General features: G+C 36.9%; 14 protein-coding genes across 14 annotated transcripts; 4 read left to right on the forward strand and 10 right to left on the reverse strand.

The window, feature by feature from the left end:
- Positions 1 to 1,396: 1,396 nt before the first annotated feature.
- MAM1 (Mam1p) lies at positions 1,397 to 2,275 on the forward strand (the record flags this gene model as incomplete). The annotated part of the gene is made up of 1 exon (XM_003674335.1): positions 1,397 to 2,275. One exon carries the CDS (start codon positions 1,397 to 1,399, stop codon positions 2,273 to 2,275), a length of 879 nt encoding a protein of 292 aa, XP_003674383.1.
- Positions 2,276 to 2,388: 113 nt separating this feature from the next.
- GLE2 (RNA export factor GLE2) lies at positions 2,389 to 3,477 on the reverse strand (the record flags this gene model as incomplete). Its single annotated transcript, XM_003674336.1, has 1 exon — positions 2,389 to 3,477. The coding sequence occupies one exon, from the start codon at positions 3,475 to 3,477 to the stop codon at positions 2,389 to 2,391; it is 1,089 nt and encodes a 362-aa protein (XP_003674384.1).
- A 258-nt stretch (positions 3,478 to 3,735) lies between these two features.
- Positions 3,736 to 5,367, reverse strand: NCAS0A14480 (uncharacterized protein; the record flags this gene model as incomplete). Its single annotated transcript, XM_003674337.1, has 1 exon — positions 3,736 to 5,367. One exon carries the CDS (start codon positions 5,365 to 5,367, stop codon positions 3,736 to 3,738), a length of 1,632 nt encoding a protein of 543 aa, XP_003674385.1.
- A 300-nt stretch (positions 5,368 to 5,667) lies between these two features.
- Positions 5,668 to 9,009, reverse strand: KAP123 (karyopherin KAP123; the record flags this gene model as incomplete). The annotated part of the gene is made up of 1 exon (XM_003674338.1): positions 5,668 to 9,009. The coding sequence occupies one exon, from the start codon at positions 9,007 to 9,009 to the stop codon at positions 5,668 to 5,670; it is 3,342 nt and encodes a 1,113-aa protein (XP_003674386.1).
- Positions 9,010 to 9,300: 291 nt separating this feature from the next.
- Positions 9,301 to 12,432, reverse strand: SWI4 (SBF complex DNA-binding subunit SWI4; the record flags this gene model as incomplete). The annotated part of the gene is made up of 1 exon (XM_003674339.1): positions 9,301 to 12,432. One exon carries the CDS (start codon positions 12,430 to 12,432, stop codon positions 9,301 to 9,303), a length of 3,132 nt encoding a protein of 1,043 aa, XP_003674387.1.
- A 1,040-nt stretch (positions 12,433 to 13,472) lies between these two features.
- Positions 13,473 to 14,021, forward strand: LSM4 (U6 snRNA complex subunit LSM4; the record flags this gene model as incomplete). Its single annotated transcript, XM_003674340.1, has 1 exon — positions 13,473 to 14,021. The coding sequence occupies one exon, from the start codon at positions 13,473 to 13,475 to the stop codon at positions 14,019 to 14,021; it is 549 nt and encodes a 182-aa protein (XP_003674388.1).
- A 236-nt stretch (positions 14,022 to 14,257) lies between these two features.
- Positions 14,258 to 16,270, reverse strand: TMN3 (Tmn3p; the record flags this gene model as incomplete). Its single annotated transcript, XM_003674341.1, has 1 exon — positions 14,258 to 16,270. One exon carries the CDS (start codon positions 16,268 to 16,270, stop codon positions 14,258 to 14,260), a length of 2,013 nt encoding a protein of 670 aa, XP_003674389.1.
- A 383-nt stretch (positions 16,271 to 16,653) lies between these two features.
- On the reverse strand, positions 16,654 to 19,725 carry BOI2 (Boi2p; the record flags this gene model as incomplete). Its single annotated transcript, XM_003674342.1, has 1 exon — positions 16,654 to 19,725. One exon carries the CDS (start codon positions 19,723 to 19,725, stop codon positions 16,654 to 16,656), a length of 3,072 nt encoding a protein of 1,023 aa, XP_003674390.1.
- A 463-nt stretch (positions 19,726 to 20,188) lies between these two features.
- SPR6 (Spr6p) lies at positions 20,189 to 20,740 on the reverse strand (the record flags this gene model as incomplete). The annotated part of the gene is made up of 1 exon (XM_003674343.1): positions 20,189 to 20,740. The coding sequence occupies one exon, from the start codon at positions 20,738 to 20,740 to the stop codon at positions 20,189 to 20,191; it is 552 nt and encodes a 183-aa protein (XP_003674391.1).
- Positions 20,741 to 20,990: 250 nt separating this feature from the next.
- On the reverse strand, positions 20,991 to 21,782 carry SLX8 (SUMO-targeted ubiquitin ligase complex subunit SLX8; the record flags this gene model as incomplete). Its single annotated transcript, XM_003674344.1, has 1 exon — positions 20,991 to 21,782. One exon carries the CDS (start codon positions 21,780 to 21,782, stop codon positions 20,991 to 20,993), a length of 792 nt encoding a protein of 263 aa, XP_003674392.1.
- A 475-nt stretch (positions 21,783 to 22,257) lies between these two features.
- RPL23B (60S ribosomal protein uL14) lies at positions 22,258 to 23,076 on the forward strand (the record flags this gene model as incomplete). Its single annotated transcript, XM_003674345.1, has 2 exons — positions 22,258 to 22,299; positions 22,705 to 23,076. The coding sequence occupies 2 exons, from the start codon at positions 22,258 to 22,260 to the stop codon at positions 23,074 to 23,076; spliced, it is 414 nt and encodes a 137-aa protein (XP_003674393.1).
- A 190-nt stretch (positions 23,077 to 23,266) lies between these two features.
- Positions 23,267 to 24,334, reverse strand: SHO1 (osmosensor SHO1; the record flags this gene model as incomplete). Its single annotated transcript, XM_003674346.1, has 1 exon — positions 23,267 to 24,334. The coding sequence occupies one exon, from the start codon at positions 24,332 to 24,334 to the stop codon at positions 23,267 to 23,269; it is 1,068 nt and encodes a 355-aa protein (XP_003674394.1).
- A 401-nt stretch (positions 24,335 to 24,735) lies between these two features.
- MRP21 (mitochondrial 37S ribosomal protein bS21m) lies at positions 24,736 to 25,239 on the reverse strand (the record flags this gene model as incomplete). Its single annotated transcript, XM_003674347.1, has 1 exon — positions 24,736 to 25,239. The coding sequence occupies one exon, from the start codon at positions 25,237 to 25,239 to the stop codon at positions 24,736 to 24,738; it is 504 nt and encodes a 167-aa protein (XP_003674395.1).
- A 232-nt stretch (positions 25,240 to 25,471) lies between these two features.
- On the forward strand, positions 25,472 to 26,725 carry MAP2 (methionine aminopeptidase; the record flags this gene model as incomplete). The annotated part of the gene is made up of 1 exon (XM_003674348.1): positions 25,472 to 26,725. One exon carries the CDS (start codon positions 25,472 to 25,474, stop codon positions 26,723 to 26,725), a length of 1,254 nt encoding a protein of 417 aa, XP_003674396.1.
- Positions 26,726 to 26,862: the final 137 nt, after the last annotated feature.

Below are 26,862 nucleotides of genomic sequence, written 5' to 3' on the forward strand. Positions count from 1 at the left end.
GACGGCTAAAACAACAACATTGGAACCAACATCGGAACCAACATTAGAACTAATATTAGAACTAACAGTACAGCCAACAGCAGAAGGGTCAACAGCAGGGGGATTAACTGAAGGAGGGTTGACAGCAGGAAAGGCATCCAAATCGTATAGGGAAGACCAAAGCTAAAGAAGCAGGGACGATGATACTGAGTCTACGAGGCTTGTGAATCAGAAAGAAGGAGAGAGAAGACGAAAGAACAAGAAAGAACCGTCGCTGGTATCTCTCCAGTGCAATCCTTATTAACTTTGTGGCCCTGTTGCTTAGTTTTGCACCGGTAGTGCTTTTGGTCAAATGGGATTTTTAAGATGAGGTGAAAGATGCAACCGCAAAAATGTTCTAAATTGAGAATGGTTTATAGGTTTGCATATATATTTTGAATAATTGCTTATAAATATTGTTTTTTCAATATATTTGTTGATTAAGTCTACTCTTAGCATCTTAGCAACTACCATCAGTCCATACTATAGGTGTCTTGAGCCACAATTATATATTGTTGAGTTTATCGAAATACACCTAACACCATCCTGTTATTTATCAATTTTTATTTGTATACTGGAAGGAAAAGACTCTAAATTTGAAGAAAAGAATTCCAAAATGGGTACCTTGTCATTAATAAAATTATTCAAGCAACCCTATTAACACATCTTTGCTTGTTGCATCCATTAGATATTTATGACACTATTATAGCATTAACATACTGAACAGTACTTTAAATGAGAAAATCGCTCACAACAAAATGAATGGAGAACTACCTATAATAATCAATAATTTAAATTTTGGAGACGTTTAAGGGAGCCAAAATGATAGAACTACAAATTAGGAGATATGTTTGAAAATGACAGTTGCATTCAAAACACCAAAAGACAAGTCATAAATTTGTCTGGCCTCGGAGTTTTAACTAAAATTAATGCAAAGTCCGAAGAAACCAAAATAGGACCACAACATAGGTACTTCTCAGACCAAAACATTTTTGGGATCTGTAGACACACTAGCAACTGGCCAGTATCCACACACCTTAAAAGTATGAATTGCTTGAGCCAACAAGGGACGTGTCTACAGAACTATAAGTATCATTTGAAAATGATACTTTATACTTCTGTATTTGAATACTTCATTGATAGTGAATTACAGGAGATCTACTAATTTTTGCAAAACTCCTTATATATTGTTCAGAATGAAGGGCTTATAAACCGACTTGTAATATGCCGTAAATGAGGTAGCAACTTCAAGAGCTTTTTCCAACTACGCGCTGAGCTTCAATCGATTTTTGTGTCACTCTAACCACATCGAGAGATTAAAAGGGAGCTAGCCATAGTCAATCTTCACGACAAAAAGTTCACATATAACGAGTTCTGAATGAAACGCAAGCAAGAGATACCCAAAAAATTAATATTACAACGTAAGGATGTAAATGTGCCCCACAAAAAAAGAAACTTGTCCCTGAAAAATTCATTAAAGCCAGCTAGATCATCAAATATCAATACCCCAATAACGTCTAACGCTGGAATAGAACCCAAAGCTCCATATAAAAACCAAACTAATGACTCATGTTTGACAGATGAAACAAAATACCCCATTCTGACGAAACAAAATTTGAGATTATTACAGAAGGAAATATTCAAATTTGAAACCTCAGCAAATAAATGTCCACATTTTTTCTGCACTATTGAAAATATGAAACTAGTTGACGTATCGAGACTATGGTTTTTGTTCGAGCTTGAAATGTCAATTAATGGAGAAATAAACTTGAGGAATTCTTGGTATCATGATCAGGTGTACCGGAAAATATTGAAGCTATGGCCTCAAAGTAATTGTTTAAATGAAACGATCCCAGGAGGATACCAGCCACTCCCACTACAGCAAATCATATTACCAATACCCATAAAGACTGATTTTGAGGAGGTAAAGCAAAATTACCAAAACTTATCAAATGAGTTTCACTTTGAAATAGCCAGTATCATCGATTTTATTCCAGAGAGGAAGCTTGACTCCACTTTACTTACTAATAGATACAGGAAAGAAATCTTTGATAACTCTACTTTGAATGTTAAGAAAATTTTGGGTGATAAAGAATTATCTAGTGATAATGAAAACAATCCTAAGGGAGAGATATATAACGGAAAAGAAGTTATTATTGAGGATAATGACAAAAATGATATTGATACTTCAAAACAAGAATCTAAGAAACCCTCAATCTTGAGAAGAGACATGAGACACTTTGCAGGATTACCTTAAAACGAATTTAGGCATAGTAGCAGTATATTGCCAGGTACCTGATCCGTATTTTTTTACTTATTGATATATTAAAAATATTTATGCTTGTAAGTAATTATTACATATTGAATGCTCTATCTTTTCTTCTTTTCTTTTACCTCATCATCTCTGGTGGGATGTAGTCTTATAACGTTGGCGTAGTCTGGTCTGTTTCCCATGTGTCCTTCGTGCCAATCATAACTCAATGCATATGCAAACACGGAACCATTTCTATTAAAATTTACCACCGGTATTGAGGATCGTAGTGAAGGAAATGCCTTCAATCTATGTCTATGGTTCTTATCCCAAAAATGGAAACACCCGTCCCCACCTGCTGTAGCGAAGGTCCCATAAATAGGATGAAAGGCAATACTGTTTACAGGGTAGACCAAAGATTGTTGTGAGCCTGCTGTTCTGTTGGGATTATTCTGACGATGACATTTGAATGAAAATCCAGATTTCTTTTGCATTTCATCATCTACATACCTTATAGCACATCTTCCTTCTATTGAACCAATGGCATATCCATCACCTTCATTATAGCATGAAACAACTCTTGTTTGCCACTTTAATGGAGAGAGTGTGGTTTTAAATATGGAACCTGGATTGTTAAGATTTATTATTGCAATGTGTCTTTCCGCAGTTCCCACAACAAGTAACTGTTGTTTACTGTCCATTGTATATACACGATCTGGCATGATGACAGTAGAAATAGCCTGAGGTTGTCTCATATCCCAGTATTTGATGGATTTATCCCAAGAACCTGTCACTAAACATTCGGTGTTTGACGGACCACAATTGACAAATCTTACAGCCTTTACAGGGGCATCGTGCATACCAATTTGTTGTGATTGTCCACTGGCGACATCGAATAGTTTTACAATATTATCACAGCCCCCAGATGCCACTTTAGAACCATCGTTAGACCATCTAGTTGATAATACTGGACCTGCATGCTCATATTGACTTCTGCCTTGAGCTACACCTCCTTGAACATCCCAGATTCGGACTTTCCCATCCCATGAACTCACACTGAATATAAAATCTTGTTGGGGACTGAATGCTATATCTGAAATGGAATCTTCTGCTGGATTGTTAAGCACAATATCATTGGCTAAATCAGCTTCCGTAGCTGCTGTCGAAGATGTACCTTGGTTACTATTTGATGTAGAAAAAAAAGCCATAGTTATTCCTTCCCAATCGCCCTTGTTTTTTTTCTTCTTTGAATAATATTAACATTTTAGCAATGAATCTCATTTATGATCTTCTATTTCTTTACAGTAATTTATTGCGCGGTCGTCTTTCGCGATTGACATAAGCGCCTTGGCGGTTAAAAGAACGTACCACGATATTTAATACTCCAAAAGAGTTGTTTTCATATTTGTATAATACAAGGTTTTAAGTATGTACATATAATTCATATCACATATATATGGTCCTACCTAATGCCAGTTCATAAAGTTAAGATCATGTTCGTTTGCGTCTTCGAAATGATTCTCATATTCATGATTGTCATCTCGTATTTTGTCAGATTTATGCCCTTCAACAGTAGTAACTTCACCCTTTAAATCACCATGCAAAGCGACTAACATAGTTGAGTCATATACTGGCTTGGCTGGTGATATACCGATCGATAAAAGTTCGTGTTCATTATGCAAGCCGAAGTCGTAATTATCACTATGTGGGGCTACCTTAAGAGTAATCGCTTCCTCGTTAGATGAATGTGTCTGGTAAAAGGCTTTAGTTTCACCTACGCTTTGCTTAACATTTTGTGGAAATATTGTCGCGGAAGGCGACCCTACCTTTTTCACCGCTGATTGTTTGTGGTTCATCTTATTATGCAAAATATCTGATTCCCTAGGTAACTCATGTATAGTAGTTAGCGGACTAGCTAATGGTCCTTTGCTCATACTTTGTTCAACCAAATTCGTGCTGTTGAATGATAGAACATTCTCCGTTGGAGTCGCCTTCTGGGTGGTTGATGACGTGATACTAGTTTTAGTTTTATCCATATTCTTGGCTGCTTTCTTTTTTATTTGTCTCTTTGAAGTCCTTGAGGTGGCCTCCCTTTCCTTTCGATTTTTGATCCAAGGGCTCTTTTTGGTTCCTGTAATTGCCGTTGATCTTGGTTGTTCCACATAAAAATTATCTGTTCCAGGGATATCATCAAATTCATGTGCATTCTTTTTCAATTTCTTTGATTTCAAAATAATAGGATTTTGTTCTTTATCCAGTTTTTTTTTAAACGCTTTGACACGTTTCTTAGTTAAACCTGATATTGGATCGCCAATATTCAATTTTTCAATCTTCTTACTATTGCTATTTGGTGTCCTGGGTAGCCCCCCACTCATAATTGAAGAGTGCTTGCGAATTGGGTTCCTCACTTGAGTTTGTTCTCGCGTCATAAAAGAATAATTAGCACTGTCAGTGGCTGAATGTGTGTTATACGGCTGTATTGGATATCGAAAACCTTCATGTGGTGTATGGATAGAATTCATTGCAAGCCCTGGGTCAGAAGTATGATCTGGTACCGTAAACAGCGTTGTGGTGGGGTTTGAAAAGGCATTTGCTATTGACATTGCAGTCGACATCGGATCTCTGGAGTCATTCCTGAAATAGCCCCTCTCTTCATTAATATACTGTAGTCTCGCCGTTTGAGCAGCAATGCTCCTATAATTTTGCTCTTCATTTTCTTGAGCTGTAATAATACGAAAGTACTGTTGAGTTACTTCCGATCCACTTCTTTGGATCCCCGTATTGAAAAAATCCCAGAATATCTGCCACCATTCATACAGCGATTCCTGCCCGCTGCCATGAATAGAGCCCGATTTGGGATCAGAAACTTCACATTGAGCATCAACATCCCTCACGAATTCCTTGGCTGTCGACGATAATGATGATTTCATCAGAAAATTGTAAATCGCCTCATTAAGTTGTTTCTTATACTCTCGCTTCAGCTGCAAAGATTCGCTATTTGTGTCCTTTGGAGACTCCCTCTCCCGATATCGGTTATTATTACCTGCCGGTATTCCCTTTGAAGTATGACCATGACCACCAAGATTAGGGGAAACCATCAGTGTCTTTTGCTTGATCGTTTCAAAAGGATAATTTCCTGGAAAACCTCGATAAGATCTTTTCTACCTACCCAAATGAAAATCTTTTACTCAAAAATCTTTCACCAACGATTTTCAGGCACAAACTCCAGATCTCAACATTTTCATCGCCGTACTTAAATTTCATGAAAATCTCGAAATATCCTAAATTGGAAAAGACAAAGAAAAACGCGCTAATAAGATTCTTCTATATTTTAAACGATACCAGAAAATATACACGTGATATAAAGATAAGAGCCCGTAGTAGACATATTATACAGTTTAGGCAATAACACCGGCCAAAACAGGGTTTTGTGCAACAATACCATTGTAGGTAGTGTTTAAGTACTTCAGCAATTCAATGACCTTCAACTTCATTTCCTCGGTTTGGAATTGCTTCAATCTATCCATGTTTTCTTCTCTACCTAAGGTAGATTCTTGTTCTAGCTTGATTCTTTCTTGTTCCTTTGTAAATACAGTAGCTAGTACTTCCACAACCTTTGGAGTTTCCTTGACAATGATAGCATTACCCTCTTGATACAATTTCATAATCAATTCGAAAATTGGGTTATATTCTTCGAATCCGGTGTTCAGTGGGAGATGAGCTAATAAAGCTGGTAGTGTTTGTTCGACTGGAACAAGAGTTTCATGTTTCAAAGTCATTCTAGCAACACAACCAGTGGCATTAGCAAATGCTCTGTCAATGATTTCTCTAGTGGCTTCGTCATCTTCTGAAGCTAAGGCCTTTTGGTCAGCTGTACTTAGTAATTCATACATGGCTTTAAGAACTGGACCGTAAATGGCAGATACGTCGAATGGAGCATATTGGCACAATAAACCAACACCGTAAGCGGCGTTACCTCTGACTTCTAATGACTTGTCAGTTGTCAATCTGATGACCAAAGCCTCCATCATTTCATGAATGAATGGGTTAGATTCCTTCATACCAAGAGCAAGCTCTGAAGCAGCACCAACGGCAGACGATCTTTTGTTCTTAGATTTAGATTCAAACAATTTGAAGAGTAAAGGCTTGAAAGTTTCGAAAATCTTAGCGAAGTCTCCTGCAAGAGCATGTGACAGACTGACTAAGACTTCTAAGGCAACATCTTGCAAAGTAGCTTCTGTTTCAGAGGCATCTAATTCTTCATCCTTTGGAACATCTTCTTCCATATCAATAGTTTGACAAGCATGAGTACCAGCTAGTACTTGAGAAACTTGTAGACATAAAGTTTCCAACATTGTGGAATCACCATTGTCCATAATAATAATACTACCGAATTGTTTAATCATGTTTGCAAAATCTTCCAAAATTGTGATGACCATTGATGTTTCAAATTCATCAGTCAAGTTATTTATGGCAGTTTCTCTAGCACTTTGGATAATTGCTAGGGCACTGGCATCAACATAAGAACCAGTTGGAATCCCCTTTGGATACTTTTCTGGCTCAACCTTGGCTGCTAATAAAACAGCTTTAACAATACTCCAAATTGTATTCAAGGCGGTTTCTCTTAGACCGTAAGATTCATCGACTTGTTGATTCAAAACCTTCATAGATTCTTCAACATATGGTAAGAAATGTTGTTTGGTACCCAAGGCTAATTCAGATAAAGCTGCAGCAGCAACTTCCTTTTCATAAGAAATACCAGTGTTGACTGTGAATTTGTTAGCTAGTTCTTCTTCATTCACACCACCTGACAACGCTTCTAATTCTTCTTCGTCAAAGTTAAATTGATATTCATCCAATTGCAAAGTTTTGAAAATTTCTGGAATGACAGTTTCTAAGAAAGAAGAAAAGTTTTCACCGTAGACCTTGGCCAAGTTAGCAATAAAAGCATAACCAGATTCTCTTAATCTTGCAGAATCGGTCTTGATAGCATCGTATGCTGCCTTCACTAAAGGATCAGCAAATTCAGCAAAGGTATCAGATCTAACAGCTCTGGCCATGGTAGAAATATTTTCAAAGGTGATGGCTCTCAATTCAATGTCATCTTCACTCATACCTTCAATATGAGAACAGTTTTGAATAAATTTTTCTAAATATTGAACACTTGGCTTGAAGTATGGGATAAAAGCAGTACCAGCGGCGAAAGCAGCTGAACCAATAGCAGAAACAATTGCACATCTCAACTTGGAAGAATTGTTATTTTCCAACATATAAAACAATTTGTTCATCAAAGGTTCTAAGTACTTAGCAATAGCATCGTAAGCAATAAATTCCAAAAGACCATCTAAAGCAACAGTTGCATAATTGTAAATAACAACAAACTTGGCTGTGTCAATGATATCGATGATTAATGGTAAGAATTGCTCGTGGAATTTAGCAACCTCATCTTGTAAATCAGTAGTCAAATGAGACACACACTTCAAGGCGGCCAATTTTACTACTGGTTCTGGGTCCTTCAACCCAGCAATAGCAGCTGGGATAATCTTATCAAATTGGGATAAAATATAGTCTGGAGAACCTGTGACAGCTACAGATATAGCCAGTAAGATTGCTCTTCTTTCAAATGGATTGGTTGATTGCAACATGGTTGGTAAATGTTCAACAATAACAGTTGCCACTTGAGATGGTGGTAGTTCTGAAGAAGCAAAGGCTAATAATCTAATAGCAGTCAAAGATGGTGTATTTTCTCGTTTTCTGCAGACTTCTTCTTCGTTATTTAACTCATCATCCACATCGATCTCTTCAGCGGCAATCTTTAAGGCAGCTAAGGTAATTTCTGGACCAAGTTTACTTTGAGATACCTTGGATTTTCTGTAAGATAGTGCTGATGTAATGAATTGAACAGCGAAAACTCTAATCTCTTCATCGATGCTGGTATTGACAGCAATTTGCAAGTTCAGCTTAATCAAATCAGCAATAGTGTTCCCAGTTAGTTGAGAATCCAATAACAAGAAATCATTAAAACAATTGAAAAGAAGCTTGGCATTATCAGTGTCGTCAGCTTTAATTGCAGCATCCAAGACGTTAACAACTGATGGGATTAAAGAGCAGAATTTTGCAGCTTGTTGTTGATTAATCTCATCCTGTTCTTCAATTAAGGCAGAAACATGGTTCAAAGCTTGGGCAGACAAGGATCTCGTTTCCAAAGATGCTGGGTCATTAATAGTTTGTGCAAATAGGTTCAATAGATCATCAATGTAGGCAGTCAACGCTGGATTAAAATCTTCCAACACAGAGAAAAGAATGAAAATAGCCGTTTGTCTAGTAGTGGCGTCATCACCAGAGGCTGCTTGAATTAAATTTGGGATTAAGTCTGGCCATTTATTAGTTTCTAGCTCTTGGGAACCAATAGCTGCAATCACACGAGCGTTAGCATGACGAATAATTTCTTTTGGCTCACTGAATGCAGTTTGCAACAATGATGATTTGATCTGGGCTTTGATTGTTTCATCTAGAGCATCCCAATGCTTTGAAATTAATTTTCTGGATTCCACACCTGCTAATTGTTTTAAAGCATCATCGGGGTTGTTCTGCAAAATATGAATCAATGCTGGAACAGAGGCAGCTTGAGTAAAGAATTGCGTTTGTAATGTCTTTGTAGCTTCCTTTAACCCTGCGGAATTTGGTTGCACAATTGAACTTAAGGTATGTTCAAGTTGAGTCAAAAATTGTTCATCCATCGTAAATGATGAGTTAGTCTAAGCAATGTTAGGGATGTGAAGTTAATATGGGCTCCTTGCTCCTACTAAAAACTGAAATGTATTATATTTTTGCACTAAAACCATTAATGTTGATTATTGAAATTTTTTTTCAGCTCATCGATTTGCGCATCTCGAAAAAAAAAATCTTGCCACGAAAAAAGAAACGCGGCGAAGTGAATGTCAATCTTAAATAAGAAAATACTGGCATAATACGTTTAGTTTTATGGATTTTCTATTATGTGAGTATGTATAAGTTGTACAGAATATTGGTTATATGGTACCCCGAAGATCTTTCTCAATGTCGTCTAATTTGGAGTCAATGTTCTCAATTGTCATTCCAATCAATTGTCTATATTTGTTTATTTTACTGGAAGTATTAATTTTGCATCTTGCTTCCGTGATTCCCTTTAATCTTGAACGTCTCTTAAATTGTAATAAAGTCATCTCTATTGCAAATTTCAATCGATCAGAGTCTACAGTTAGTGATTCGAATCGGGGGCTTTCATCGTCTACGTTTGCTTCTGACTCTTCATCCTGTGCAAGTGTAGCCAAACTTAATGCTTGTCCTTTTTCCATCGATTGTATGAAAGTTTGTTTCGCAGAATTAACTGCAGTCTGCATCTCCTCCTTCTTTTCTGACAATTCTTCCAAACTATTTATACCTTGATCCTCCTTATTCAGGGTTTCAAAGATTTCGCATTCGTGCTCTCTATTACTTGATAAACTGCGGTTGATTTTTCCTAGCTCAGATTCTCTGGTGTCTATTTCATTAGAAAGTTGATTATCTTCGACGTTGATGTTAGTCATTAGTTTTGTACTTATCTGCGTGATTCTTGTTGCTATCTTTGTTAGTCTACTTTCCTTCCGTCTTTTAATGGCCTCTATTGGAGATTTTTTTGTATTATCAATATGAATTGTGCCGTTTGGCAGACTAGAATCCTTGTTATCATTAAAAGTAGACCGCCTCTTATATAGCATAGGGGACTTTTCTAGTAGCATATGAGAAGTACGTTTAGTATCTTTGATAACAGATGACGTTACCAGTGAATGCATTGGAGAAAGCTCATCTAGTATAGTATTAATTGTTGTCGGATGTTGAGTTTCTGAATGTGTATCATCATTCTCTGTAACATCAATGCTGTCAACTAGATGAGATTCAGTTTTATTTGTGTTAACGCTTTCCTTGTTACTTGAAGACTCGGATTTCAACATAGTTCTATTATCAATTTCAGGATTATATCTTGTTGAAATTATCTTCTCGTTTAATACTTGCTGGTTCGATGCATCTTCTTCTTTAATACGATGGATGTTAGATGTTGTCGGAGGCACCATGTTAAACTTCGCCAGGATAGTTGATGGTGTCTCATCGTCAATATTTGGGAGATCCATAGATGCACCCATATAACATAATTTGTTGCATAATTCCAAATTTACATTTAAGGCTGCTAGATGTAGTACAGTATTACCCATTGTATCTTGATAATTCAAACACATTTTTAAAGCAGGAAAGTCATGCTCCATCAAGCTCTGTAAAATCATATCAATATATGAATGAATGACTATTGGATCTTTAGTCTTGTTAACGCTTAGTTCGACTAAATAATGCAAAGGTAATCTCCCATTGGAATCTGGTGTAATGAGACAGATCCTAAGAATTGATATAATTTCAGAAAAATTCCCCGCCTTGTAACAATTATTGTAGAAAACAGATTTTGTTACACAATTAAAGCCCAAACTATTGCATTGCAATGCGTTGGCATTCAAAATAATCAGCAGTTTAATTAATGGAACATTTGCCATTGCCGTTGCCCAGTGTAAAGGTGTATGGCCTTGTTCATCAATTTCAAAATTAATGTCGAAATCTGGTGGTGGGTGGTATAGTTTTGCAAATAAAGTGTGGTCAATTTCATTATGCGATTCAGAGGCCAACACATGAAGTATGGTTTCTTTATATTCATCTCCTGTGAGTTTAGCGCCAGAATATAAGCTTGATTCTGTATAATGGGGTGTAATTGATGCCGAGGTGGTAGGAGTAGGTTTTTCATACCCTGAGAATGTTTCAATTTCAGAGCCATTCGAATAATTGTTAAAGCGAGTTTTCTGACCACCACTTATATCTGTGTTATCTATCGCTGATTTGTTCGTCTTGCTATGTTCTTTTAAGGTTTGTAGTAGTATAGGGTGGTCTTTACTTGCCAATACCTTGGAGGAATGCTTTTTTAGCGATGCCGGTCTCTTTCTGCTTTTATTATCTATCGTTTTGTTATTGTTAAAAGTTTGTGGATGGAACGATTCGAATGATTGTATACCATTGTTGTTAGGTCTATTGAAGGAACTCTTAGTTGGAATATTATTCATGTTAGAAAGTGTAGATGGGACTTGATCGTAGGCTAGTTGCGGATTTTCAGGAACAAAGGTCAAAAACGGAGGCATGTGTTGATCATTATTCTTATCATTTCTTGAATATCCTGTATCAAGATTGGGTTGAGAACGTGTTGCGTATTTGGATTGATGCGTTATATTTGTCGGTATAGGGTAAAACTGCAGTGGTTTCTGAGTTGTAGAATATCCATTTGATGCAGGCGTCTCACTTATGCCTCCAAATGACATTGATTTATTACTGTTGACTTTTTTCGCATTTGTTTCAATCAAGTTTAAATGAGTGGTATTCAGAGAATTCATACTTTGCCCTGAAGCTGATGATACATGTGATTGTTGTGGTGTTTGAAATACTAAATTTTGTAACGGACTTGGATTAGCTTGATATTTCATGTCCTTAGCCTTGGTTTTTTTGGATCCGGTCGTATTATTCTGGGATGAAGAAAGGCTTTTTCTCTTTGGCGTTTTGTTATAGCTAGATGGTGAGGTTATCTTGGTCCCTGGTGATGTCCTCCTTAGAACACTGTTCTTACTTCTTTTTGAAGGAGGATTTGCCGGATCAAGTTTGAAGTGTAAGATAGTTGTAACCACTGGGTCATTGATTTTATATTTCTGTACTAGCATCAATGCTGATTCTAATGGAATCCAAGTCCCTTGAAACCTACCATACCCACCTTGTACTTTCTCGTGCATCATATCACTTGATTCTTTTTCTAAAACTTTGGTCCTATGGGCTTTCGAGAAATCAGCAATTTTGAATACTTGGGTTACATTAATCCAATCGTCTTTAGTTCTTCGCATAACAATACGAGATTCAAAACCTTTGATGTAACATTCATAAACTTCTGTATCGGAATATTTGGCTATCTCAATGGTTGGTTGAGAGCTTTGTGGTGTCAAATTTAAATTAGCTCCTAAATGTTTTCCCGCTCTTTGGATAGCTTTCGAATTAACGGCCAAATGGTTTGACTGCGTTTCGTTGAGAATCATATTATTAACTGATCCGCCTTTCCCACTATCCATGTCGTGTGAATGAATCGATTGAGTTGAATGGAATCAGTAAAAGGCTGAAGGGAGTTGATATGTAGCCAAAATGAATATAATACAATGCAATGCAATTCCCTGTGTCAAAAGCAAATCCAATATTTCAATATTATGTTGTTATCGAATTACAATATAGCAAACCTTATTGTGATATAAACTTTCAAAGATGGGGCAGTTTAGATAAGGTTTCACGTACAGTCATATTGAATATAGATATTGAAAAAATGTTGCAATTTGTTCTCATTAACGCCTGGCTTTACCCGAAAGGGGCATGACGCGTCAAGTGGATTTCCTGTGACGCGTTAACGCATTATATTGCGTAAAGAGCAAAACTTGAGATAATACAACTTATTATACAAACCATAACTATTGTCTCTGCTAATCCGCATTCCTGTGACAATAGTTTTTTGATTTGTTTTGTTTCAGACGACGAATTGTTTTCCGGGGAAGATGCATGCTCGTTCTTGTTCATTTCTTTGGTATCATTGAAAAGGGTCAAACAAAGCGTACTCACTCTTAAACAATGTCAATCCTGAAAATGGGTGTAATTTGTTAATAGAAGTTCAGTGAAGAAAGAAGATATTTATTAGGAAGTTTTATCGGTTCCAGGGTGTTCAACTAGAAACAAACAACTCTTTATTTTCCAATAGACACACTTTTTACCTCTTTCTAACTTCTGTAGGAGGTGGCTCTTTTTCAATAAAAAAAGTACAAGCAACTACGAGTAATTGTATATGATTGAACCATTGAAAACTTGGGCGGCTAATTTAATATCATGTCTAACGTTCATTTATATTTGTTTTGTTTACTGTCAAATTCAGATTTGGTCACGTGCTATTTTTTCGTCCCAGACGATACATTCCACTTTTGAAAAGTTTCAAATTTTAGTACGTACGTAGAGTAGAAGGAAGACATTAATGATCCCTTTGCAGAGTAAGATACTACTAAAACTCTGTATTTGTTTATAACATAAAGAGATCTATTCTGAAGCTTTACTCAAATACAAGTTATTTCAACAAATGTTACCGCTGTATTTGCTTACTAACGCAAAGGGCCAACAAATGCGTGTGGAATTGAAAAATGGGGAAATAGTAGAAGGTAAACTAACTAACGTTGATAATTGGATGAATTTGACTTTATCTAATGTCAGTGAATATAAGAGTTCTGATACAATTGCTACTCCTCAAACTGAAGTTGTAAAATCTACTGAGATTTATGTTAGAGGTACGTTTATCAAATATATTAATCTACAGGATGATATCATTGACATTGTAAAGCAACAAATTAATAATAATATGAACAATAGCAATAGAGACAGAAAATATCAGAATAATAGATATCCTTCTAGTGGAAGTAGAGGTAATTATAGGAGAGATGGTAATTATAGTGGTGGCAATAGGAGAAATTATAACAACAACAATCAAGGTAACCGTCGTTCCTACAACCAATATAATAATCAAAATAAACCAAATAGTAGTGCCATGGGCGGTTATGTTCAACAGCACACTGAAAACAATGCAAACTATAGACATGATGGTAGCCATTCAAACCAAAATGTAGAATTCTAAATCAACAACTATTGTAACTTATATCTAGAAAAACTAGGGAAATAATTTTATACTCTATGTTCTAATGATAACGCCGATTCTAAAGTTAAAAACGTATACTAAAAATGAATGAAATGTCCTATAATGAGTCTATAGTTGTACTGAATACGTCTTATTTATCATATTAATATATAGTTAAGTTTCAATTTTGTCAATTATAAATTATATTAGAAAATGTGGTAAGAGTCAAAGGGTAGTTACTTATGGTATTTCATCTTATAAATTTTCTGCACAAACCAATGGCTGGTTAAGCATGCAATTGATCCCGTTGCGCATCCACACATTATATTAAACAGTGTACCGTAGCACACAGAAATGAAAATGGATGAGAACCCACGGATGTTAAGGATAAAGAAGACGTAATAGAGTGAGTACACCTCCATATAAAATGCACAGCTAGCACCAATCTGAAAACTGGTCCATCTCCAATTGTTAGAGTTCTTGTCTGCTGAATTAAGTAAAATAAATGTACCAATGATAGATATTTCACATATTACAATGCAAAGTAAGAGAATATTAGCCAACAAAAAACCATAGAAATAGTAAAATGTAGTTTTCTCCAACCATAAGGACTTGTAGACATATTGAAGCTCAACGTATATTATAATAAAGGGAAATAAACCACCGGCCAAGATTGCTAGTGATGAAAGTGGTCTGTTTATTAGCACCGATGGGCTCATGGTTATAGTCTTATAGACAAAGATCCTATCGGAATAATTCCCAATGCTAAATGAGAAAGAAGGCTTGCTGTTTGTCGATTTTACAGCTATATACCCACCTAGCAAACTTAGAGGAATGCAAACCACAAAATAGACCGAAATCAAAAATAGGACTGTCCCAAATGGTAACGCATGAGTGGAATCATGCGCCCAGACAATTGAGTTCAAGAGAAGGGCCACGAGCATTACAAAGCTTGGTAATAGTGATCCGCATAATAATGCAAATACTGGATAGTATCTAGTTGGTTTCATTTGCGACTCTGAACACATTTCTTCTCTGCTTTTTAATAGATGAGCACCTGTAAAGGAGGCCATAAAGGCCCCAGTAACAAAACACAGGAGTCCCATCGTCAATACAGAATCTCTCACATTGTGTAACTTTTTCAAGGAACAGGATATGATTAATGATCCCAGAACAGTAAATAAAAATTGAACTCCCATAGAGACAAAAATTATCAATACATTTGCTAGTGGTGTCTGTTCATTAAGAAGCCATTTCCTTGCCACTACATAAATGGATCCCTTATCATCTTCCTCTTTACTAATATCAGAAAAGGATCTTCGAGAAATTTTGAACGTTCTGTATAAGATAACAGCAGTAATTGAAGATATTAGAAAGACAATACCAAATGAATTGGCCAAACTAATCCAGTGGAATTGCTTGCTCTTATCATTGGAAAGTTCCCCGGCATTCAGATATAGATCCCACCTATGTTCCCAATCAACTAAATACTCTTCCCTCCAATAAACGGAATATGTGAATGGAATAAAAGTGAGATCATCATCATTCTCCGGTACAACGAGTTCATATTGTTCGTAATCTTTAGATGCACCAGGACAATGAAAGTCTACAGTGGATTTTGGATATAGTTCGAATCCAAAAATTGTGTGTTTGTTAGTGTCAACCGTGTTGTATCTGATAACGATCATAACATGTGTATTTAAATATGTTTTTCCTGTTTCTGGATCGACAAAGCCCAATGGGAATCCTGAAGCATAGTACTTCTTGTGATCAGTGGTAGAAATAAAAGTCGTTACCGCTGGTAGTTCATCGTCAATTAACCACTGGACAACATATCCGTTCTTTACCAATTCTTGGGCTTCCTTCATTCCCTCTTTCGTTGTTTTCCTCGTACATAGAATATGACATTGATCATCTTCGCCAAAGTTTAAAATGTAATCACTTTGCCACTTACGATCTCCACGAATTATTTCATTCAAGGAAAGATGCAAAGGTTTCTTATGCATTGTTGGCGGACATGTGAAGGGTAGATCGTAATATGCATAGGGAAGCTGAGTTAAATCTGACTCAACCTTGTTGACAATTAACTCAACAGGGTCTCCTTTCGAATAATAGTTAGGGCGTAACCAACCAGAATTTTCTAGGATAGAACCCTTTCGAGATCGCTGGTACACACCCTTTCCAAATAAAATATAAATAGAGATGAGGCAAAGTAGTGTCAGAACCAATGCTCTATTTCTTACCCTCATTATTTCTGCTATGAAAATACTAATTGTTCTCCCCAGTTAGCTTATTCTTTTGATATTTTAACTGAAAAATAAAAAAATGGTATATGATTAGTGGTATCAAAAAAATTAAAGGTCAATTTCCTGAAATTGGGGGTATGGATTTGGGAATGATGTGGCAGATAATTGACGATTAACGTTGCCAGTGAATTTCAAGTTTGCTTGTTTTTCATCACACCGCTTTAATTGTAGATTCAAAAAAAAACAATAACCTCAATAAACAAAAAGATGATGGGGTACACAATGATAGGATTGATAAAGATAAAATTACAATTTATATATACTAGTAAACCCAATATACATACAACTTCTCAAAAACTGTTTCACTTTCAACTACGTTTTTAAGCCTATAGCCTCTCGCCATGTATGAATTCTTCTTTCTTATGGTCTTTAGTTACACGAGTACTATTACTTCTTCCAACCTTTGGAGATAACACACCTGATGCTAATAAATAAGGACTAGCAAACCCATTAGATGTGGCAGTTGTTCCGGTGTATGACGATAAATTAGGGGTAGAAAGTGCTCCATCATCATCAGAGGCGCGTTGCGTATCGTTGGTTGCCATATCGTCATGAACATTACTACGATCATCTTTGTTGCTATCAGTTTTACTATGTTGGCTTTTCTGTTGTTGTTCCCACAACATTTGATCTTCATCCTCCTCATTTAGCATCATTTGTTGCTCCCTTGCTCTTGTCTCCTCACGAGCTTCGGCCAACATTTCCTGTGCTCTCACCAAAGATACAGTTGGGGTTGCACAAGTACTAATCACTGGTTCGTTTGTATCAATGTCGATGGTGGTCTTAATTAATCTAGCCATCCATGCTCTCATTTCCTCTTTGCTATCCACTGCAAAGTAATGTACACGAGGTTGAGTAAATGTCAATCCCTTCTTCGACCCTGGCTGGGGCGGGATTAATTTGAAACAATACCTTCCTTTCCCTGTTGTGGCTGCAAATAATGATACAATAGTGTCATCTTCCCTAGCTGGAACTACACGATGGGCAGTTATATCGATCAACCCTCTTTCTCTTGTGTCATTCATATTTGAAAAGTATGACAATCTCGTTCCATGTAGAACAAAATACCTTCTTTTCCATCCGCTCATTGTACCACTACCTTTTTTGTTCATCCAACCTGAAAAGTCAGCATCTTTCTGGGCCTCCTTAACTGAAATTGTCCTTATACCCTCTTGGAAGGCTGATGTCTGCTGTTTTTTAGATACTGTCCTAGTCCTCATTGTTTGCTGCTGTAGTTTCTTGCCCTTCACAGCTTCACTTACTGACCTTTGCTGTTTCTCATCTCCCAAGTAAACTGTGCTAGAAAATTCATTGGGCTTAGTATCCTTTGCGCTTACGGATCTTCTATTCAATTCATTTGTTGAAATACTCTTCTTACCTGGCGAAACATTCCCTTTTGGAGTTGGAGTCAAGGAATTTGATCCATTTCCTTTTTTTTCCTTCTCTTCATCTTTTGGCGTTGTTCGTGTGGCATTTTCTGTAAATTGATGTCTAAATGGACTTGTGATAAAGGATGCTCTATTTTTCTTTTTCTTTTTCTTAGAAGCACTTGAGGGAGAGACAAGTTCTTCGTCATTCTTCGCTGAGAAATATGCTGAACTTCTTCTATTATCATTCGAAGGGCGTTCAGGATCCTCTTTTATGCTTTCACCGTATATACTAGAGGTGGCTCTTTCGATAGTTCCAGCGTCATCAAAATCTTCTTCTTCTATATATGCACTTTTGTCAGTATCTGGATGAGTATTGATCCGAGGTAACATGGATGTTCGTTTACTCGTTTCTGTGTAAGATATTCCATTGCTGTTTCTATTCTGTCCCGTAAAAAGAACTGATGTTCTGTTAGTACTTTGATTCAATCTGGAACTTGAATCATTTCTGGATGATGAATTTGTTGTAGTAGAAGAAGATGTAGTAAGAATCTGTGGAACCGTAACTGTATTGTTGAAACGAGAGACATCATTTGATTTGTCATTTGGTGTCATATCCTCCCTTGTCGATGTGCTTCTGAAGGCAGTTGAAGGAGAAAAGTTACGAGATTCTGGTGGTGAAGCCACATGCGATTTTCCACCAATCATTGGAGAACTTTGAGGTTGGACTGGGCTTGGGTAAGATGGTGGTTTAGGAGCCCTCCTTGGAGATGTAAATATGCTTTCATCTTTAACAATATTTTCTACCATGTTTGGAGCAGAGAGTAAATCCTTCTGTATTCTTTGGCTCGAACCATTCATCATTAAAGATGCAGGTCTATGTTTCGATGCGCCGGCATATTGATCGGTATTCTCCTGTAATGGATCTAATGATCTTCCTGCATTTGTCGATGATGTACCTTTGTTGGTGTTTTGCAGATCAACTTTGGCAGGCGGCATTAATTGGCTGGACCTTTTGGATAACTCATTGGCATGTCTAGATGTTGCCTTTGCTTTGCTTAAGTAAGCTGTATTAATGGCCTCTTTTATGTTTTCAATCTCTTTAAAGATTTCGAAACGTGTACCGAATGAATTTATATCCAATTCTCTTAAGTGAGCTAATTCGAGTTCTAATAATATCTTTCCTGATATTTTATGTTGTTGAAATTTTGATGCGGATTCAGCATCGAATCCCGATTTGATAAAATATGCAGTTACCTCCTCTGGCGTCCACTGTTCTGCATTCGCTGGATCCAAAACGTCCCCAATTTCTGACGTGTCATTCCCTAAATTACTTTTACCCAATCCTTTGGACTCCTGTAATCTGTTCGTTATCTCATTTACATTTAGATCGGCGGTTGAAGAAATATTTGTGTCATTGTTATAGCTTGGCGAATCGTAGCCATTGGATGTTTGTGAAGTATCAGGTATTTCGAAGGAGTCGTCGTTTTGAAAATCTTTTAGTGCCTTATCGATATCATGTATAGTTGTTTTTAATGACAATTCTCTATCTATGGGCTTGGCATTTTGAATTGAGACAGTTGCAGCTGTTTCTAATGGCTGTGGTGTTGGAAGTTCACTGGTAGAATCATCAAGAGATAACGTTGAAGAACCATTAGCATCGTGAGGACTATATAATCTCTTCACAGATTTGGCTCGCATTAATCTTGGTTTCTTCTCTACACTAATGATCTGTGTAAATGTAACGGGATATAGCCCCTCCTCTTGAGTTCTCAAATTACGGCCGAAGTACCAGCCATCATCATATTCTTCATCATCAATAAGCACTTGAATCTTGTCTCCAGGTCTCATATCCAGCTCATCTTCCATTCTCTTTGTATACTCGTTGATACAAATGTACATTGGATAACTTTTAGCATCTTCAGGATGAAAATTACCACTGTATGACGATGATTCAATAGATGCATTTCTTATCCTAGAAGGAGAGGTACTGTTTAATTGTTCTAAGGTGGAATCTTTCTTGGAACTCATAGCTGTGGAAAATATCTCGTGGGGTTACTGAGTGATAATTTGCTGTAGTAAATCGAGGAAGGTATCTTATTGTCAAATGTACGGGATGGTTATCGTAATTTCTCAAAGTGGTATATGTGGGTACCTTCAATATTTTTAGTTCAAGTAATGGATTAGAAGTGACTGGATAAATCAATGGTATTAACTAATTGTATGGTTGAAGTTAATCCTACTTGAGTGTTGGTTTATAAGTTCATTAACTACCACGTAGTGCCGTAAACATCGTTCCTTTCTTTATTTTGCAGAAAGGAAAATCGAACATCGGAGCCGTGTAGAACTTACAGACAGACAAAGAAGCAAACAAACAAAAATTATGAATGAACGAGCCAAGGATTCACAACAACAAAGAATATTTAACAAAAAAATATCGCATTTGTTTATATAAATTTCTTACCGAATGCTTGTCCTATCGCATAATGAATATTCATACATATTTATATAATTTCATGTCAGGACCTTTATTTTCTCTTTTAGATCTCCTAGCAGGTTGAGGAGGAGTATAACTTTGGTGAAGTGGACTAGAAATGACGGGAACTTGTCTGCATAAACAAGCAACATGTAAGTTTGCCGCAGGTAATCTTTTAAACCTGCAGTGAGCTCGTCTAGTATCCTTTAAACCACTAAATAGTCCATATCTGATAGGAAGATAGTCAGATGTTAAGTTGTTTTCCACCGCACAAGGCCTCTCTGTTTTACGATGTTCTGCCATAAACTTGAGTAGGTGAGTCTTCTTCTTTTTGACTGTTCTCTCTCTTTTAGACAAAGTCATAGATCTTGACTCTTGTATGGGGTCTAAAGTGGATCCCTTTAATAGTGAAATCTTTACCTTTCGTGAAGTATTGGGTGTGTCTTCGATTCTTGGTAATGGGTTCGTTTCATACCATGGACCGAGAGAACTTGATCCTATCCTAAAATGAAGGTAATGGTTTGCCTGTCGAGGTATTATTGGGCACATGTATGACTCCTCTTTTCCCATAAGATTTTAATAAACAAAGAGTGGAAATATGTTCCCAGGATAGGCTCTAATATATTCCTATGGTTTTAAATATTTCAATAGTTGCAAATATGCTATTGATGCAATATTTCGTTTTGAAAAGAGTAATGAGCTTTTTGTGAATTTTATCCTATTCCATATTATTGTTTTCTGTCACAAGAAACATGACGGACAAAAAAAATTCCATTATATGAAAGTTCAGAACATGATAATGCTGCTTTAAAATTACCACTTAAGCGACTTTTTTTATTCTTTTCTTTCTTAGTATTATCAGTTTCACATCTCTTAATCTTACTTCTTTCCTACATAAAGCACAGTGACCATCCTTTCTATACGTTCTTGAACTATTCACCATTTGGAATAAACAATCACAGCAAAACACATGTCCACAAGGAGCAATCAAGGCAGTTTCAGGTGGATCCATGCAAATGGGACAGCGATATTCCGTTACAGGCCTATACGTTTCTTGTTTCTTTCCTCTTTGAATTTCATCCTCAATTTCATCATCGGGAATTTGGATTACTTGTTGTTCCGCTGCTTCAAGATCTATGGCCTCAATCAACGGATCAAATCCTGATGTATCAAGAACTCTTGGCGTTACTACAGATGATGCAGCGGACACGCCAGTTGGCGTTCTAGTGTTAGACGTGACTGGTTGGGAATTTATAACTACACTTTCGTCTATATTCTCAGCTGTCTGACCTTGAGTGTTATCTGTGTTTAGAGCCGGTGTTGCTGTAGCATTTGTCTCATGTAAATTGTCCTCCATCGACGGTGTTTCTGCAAGTCCTTCTTCCAATGCCCTAATTAACAAGTCCTCCGGGGATGCTGGTGCAGCATTTTCATGGACTATTTCCACTGAATCGTCATCATTATCTAAAACATCTATAGATTCTTCCTCATCATTAACACCCGTAGTAGCTTCATTATGGTGATCGTTATCTATTCTTCTTCTCTTCACGCTTTCTTTTTCTCGAGGTTCAGGTTCATCCTTGCTTGGACCATCTGACCTCAGCTTACCCATCCTTTCTATCCTGTCAAGTAACCACCTAAATTGATATTGGTCTCTCTTTAGCCATCAAAAGAGACAGAAGATGAATTAATGTTACTAACGTGCAGAACACATCTAATGTAACTTTCCCTTCTTTGATCAGTCTCAATCAATAAGACTGTTTTCCATCCGTACATTCTCTGTAGCTCCGTGCATTTCCAAAATAGTTGTCAGTCCTAAACTTTTCCATCGTTCCGCCTGGAGCTTCCAAAAATTTCCGCCTAGCGTCAGGCTGGAGAGAGCCAATACCCAACTACCCACTCCTTCCACAGAGGAACTGCCCAGACCGGGAAACGTAAACTTCCCTCTACCGTATTGTTCCCCAGGGAACGAACCTGCGAACAGTGCCATGCCATCGGGTAAATTATAGATAATAGTAGTGAAAGATAGCAGTCAATAGACAGTGTTAATAAGATTTAGCAGAAACAACCACAGAAATACAGCAACAATGTCAGGTAACGGTGCTCAAGGTACTAAATTCAGAATTTCTGTATGTAAAACGAATGAACAAAAGAGATAGTGAGAATATGAAGATTACTGTGTTATAATTGAGATTCATTGCGAATGACTGCAAAAATGGCCTTAACGTTTGAAAATTGAAAATGACATCCAAAAGAGAATTATGATATTACTGAGAATAACATGAAATTTGAGAGCAATTCATATACAGAAAGAACTATGGTGGAACAATTGAAAATATCCCAGTTAACCTATTAAGAGGCCATTACTACAACACCAAAAGAACGTAAACAATGAAATGTACCAGGTGTTAGAACCGTATTGAAGTTGGTGATATTCTTATTCTCCACCTAATCTATCCAATAAAACTTTTTTGACCTATAGTATACTAACAAATGATGGAATTTTATTTTAATAATTTCCTATTTAAAAACAGTTAGGTTTGCCAACCGGTGCTATCATGAACTGTGCCGATAACACTGGTGCTAGAAACTTGTACATCTTAGCTGTCAAGGGTTCTGGTTCTAGATTAAACAGATTGCCAGCTGCCTCCTTAGGTGATATGGTTATGGCCACTGTTAAGAAGGGTAAGCCAGAATTGAGAAAGAAGGTTATGCCAGCTATCGTTGTTCGTCAATCCAAGTCTTGGAGAAGAAAGGACGGTGTCTACTTATACTTTGAAGATAATGCTGGTGTCATTGCTAACCCAAAGGGTGAAATGAAGGGTTCTGCCATTACCGGTCCAGTTGGTAAGGAATGTGCCGATTTATGGCCAAGAGTTGCTTCCAACTCCGGTGTTGTTGTTTAAAAATGCTCGTAGAAAGAAAATTTTAAGAACTTCTTTTGTATTTAATTTATAATAAAATAAACGAACGTTTTCATTATGGTATCATAATTTCAGCCATTATTATATTGAGTAGTTGCAAAATTAAATATTTATAAGTACATATGGTATAACCTTTTTTATTTTTTTTCATTTTTTGTAATGATACATAGAATTAGTCCATTAGTTTGACATAATTACTTGGAATAATACCTGTTTGACCATTTTCCTTCCTTGCCTTCCACCATCTACCTTCAATGTCTGAAACTTTCAGAATATCACCTTGTTCAAATGAAAGTTCATAAGCGTCAGAATCATCTGCCTTGTATGAATATAAGGCCTTAACAGTATATGTGAAATTTTCATCTTCCAAATCATTGTATAGCCCTAGCGTATCACCCATAGATGTAGCAGTATAACCATTCGACGTCTCCGTCATAAAAGTGCTAACATTTTCATTTAGATTATTACTATTAATGTTTGAATCAGTCTGGCGTGTTCCTGCTATATTTGAATTGGAATTAAAGTGAGATGGATCGGTATTTTCAAACCCTGTCAATGCAGTAGATGAAACATAGTGTTGTGGCTCCGCAGGGTAGAATGATTGACTATTTGTTGCAGCCATTCTTTGACTACCAATATTATTATTATTATAATCCATATTGTCGCTATAAATTCTATTTGAATGATTGTTATTGTTATTCATGGAACGACGGCGAGCAGATCTCAACAATAAACTTTGGTACGGAGAAGGTTTTATGCCCTTCAATGAGAATGAATCTATCCATCTATTCGTAGGAGCTGCATTGTCACCACCAAAATAAAAGATCCAAATGATATTAACGATAGATAATAATATGACACCAGCAGATGCGGCAGCCTTTCTTGAACCTTCAGCATAAACTAAGTTTGTAGCACTGTTGGTGGTATATACAAATGCCACTGCTATGGCACCAGTGAGAAATCCCTTGTAAAAATCAATTAAATCGTACGAGTAGAATATTATTAGCATACATATTAAGAGAAATTGGTATGCAATCCCCCACCACGTAAACCTGGGAAACGTTTCATCATCTGTCACCGAAGATATAGAACCAGCTATTGTTATGACCCATGAGATCAGAGCAATCGATAATGTAGAAATGGCAAATGGGTCACCCAGAAGGTTTTTTATATCGAATGTATGAATGATCTTATTTCTTGTTCTCTGCGCTTTCGCTTGAGCTCTGTCTGGAATGGCCATTTTGAGTATCTTATAAATTAATCAACTTCCCTGGCAGAGCACTGAATCACCTGTATCTGAAAAGGCGAGTAAATGATTTATTTGTTGATGTTAAAGTTGATGTGATGTCTTCCACGTAGTTCTTTTGATTTGCATTAATTTTTTTGTTTGGCGTTTAATGACATTCTTCTAACGCGTCAGTAATGTAGACAAATGGTTTCATCTAAATTTACAAAAAAACTTGGAACAGGAATAATGGTATTTATCGATGATGCCTATTTGTATTTACATAACTTGATCAATATATAGTATAATGGTGTTGTGCTTATCTATATACAAGAGATATTGCTTGCGTTTGAATAATTCTGGTATATCTTTGTCGCAAAAATATGTGAAGAATATTAATTCATGAGAGATTTTGTCTAATATCCTTTCCTCTTAGCGTCTTTAACCAGATCCATCATCCTCTTAAATGCCAGCATGAACACCTTCCTATGTCTTTGAGACTTCTTCAATTCTGCAACTTTCCCCGGTTTCATATAAAACCGCTGAGATCTTCTATCTCTTGCCACCCCATTATAGCTCAGCATTGAATTCAAAGACCGGAATGCTTGTGACGTGTTATGATCACGAACTTCGATGATCCTCCCAGCATAAACATCCACCAGTCTGGACGACATGGCGTCATCACGAGGATTCAAAACAGAAGTGAAGCTGTATTGTGTACCGGTCTTCTTCTTCTCTTCAGCACTCTTAGTTTCCATACGGGGTATATTTAATGGAATGTTAATCTTTGTGTTTGAATCTATGGTGTCCCTCGATATCGGATTTAATTTTGATGGGTCGAACTTGGGGAAATTCGACGCATATCTTAGGCCTGTTTGTTGCAGGCTTCTTACTGTGTTGGATCCTATCAGTCTGAGCATTTTACTGAATTGCCTTTATGCTCTTCGTTCATATAGATATCAAACTAGATGAAGAATTGATAATCTTCCATCTATGTTGTTCCCCTTTTGCATAGTTTTTTGAAGGCGGGCGGACGAGCTGAAATGAAAAATGTCAATCCCAATGCAACCATTAGGTAACTTACATGGTGAATAGTTTGATTAATAAGTGTAGACAGGAAACGTCCAGTAAATAAATCGAACTATATAAAGCATGGCTGAAGTAACTGTTACAGATATGCCACCATCCGAAGTGTCTGTCGAAGAGGTCAACGCTGACTTAGCGGCCTCATCTATCAGTACTCCGGAAGCTGTGGATGAATCCAAGAAGAAGAAGAAAAACAAGAAGAAAAAGAAGAAAAATAACATTAAGGATATCACTTTATTCTACCCTGATGGAGTTTATCCTGAAGGTGAATGGATGGATTACACTCAAGATTTTAACTTGGAAAGAACCACTGATGAAGAGAAACGTTATTTGAAAAGATCTCTGGAGAATGCCACTCATTGGAACGATGTCAGAAAAGGTGCTGAAATTCATCGTCGTGTAAGAAAGAACGTGCAAAACAAATTGAAGCCAGGGATGGCTTTGACTGATATTGCAAACATCATTGAGGATGCCACTAGAAAATTCACTGGTGCGGAAGATTTAAGAACTATGGAAGATCCATTGAGTCAAGGTATTGGGTTCCCCACTGGTCTTTCCATCAACCATATTGCTGCGCATTTTACGCCAAATGCCGGAGATAAGACTGTTTTGAAGTATGAGGATGTCATGAAAGTGGATTTTGGTGTTCAAATTAATGGTAATATTATTGATTCTGCATGGACCGTAGCATTTGATCACAAATATGACAATTTGCTTACTGCTGTACGTGAAGCCACATATACTGGTATTAAAGAGGCAGGTATCGATGTCAGGTTGACTGACATTGGTGAAGCCATTCAAGAAGTTATGGAATCGTATGAAGTGGAGATCGATGGTGAAACCTTCCAAGTGAAACCATGTAGAAATTTATGTGGACATAATATTGGTCCATACAGAATACATGGTGGTAAATCTGTGCCAATTGTAAAGAATGGGGACAATACTAAGATGGAAGAAGGTGAACATTTTGCCATTGAAACTTTTGGTTCAACTGGGAGAGGTTATGTGTATGCTGATGGGGAATGTTCCCATTATGCTAAGGCTCCTGGTGAACATCAAATGCCCACCCTCAGTGGTGCTAAGAAGCTACTAAAGACAATCAACGAAAAATTCGGAACGTTGCCCTTCTGTCGTCGTTATCTGGATAAGTTGGGAGAAGAGAAGTATCTATTTGCATTGAACCAACTGGTTAGACAAGGGATAGTGCAGGATTACCCACCGTTAGTGGACATCCCTGGGTCCTACACTGCTCAATTCGAGCACACTATCCTGTTGCATCCTCACAGTAAGGAGATCGTCTCCAAGGGTGAAGATTACTAATTCTAATTCTACATACAAATATAATTGAATACTAAAAGGAAAATCAATTTAGCCGCCGAGACCCCCCTGAAGATCGTCGTCTTGTACGAAGCGCTGTCACCCGGACGGAGAGAATTTCGCTAATCCTTTGTTGTTCA

This window comes from Naumovozyma castellii, chromosome 1, assembly GCF_000237345.1.
Source record: "Naumovozyma castellii chromosome 1, complete genome".
NCBI lineage: Eukaryota > Fungi > Ascomycota > Saccharomycetes > Saccharomycetales > Saccharomycetaceae > Naumovozyma > Naumovozyma castellii.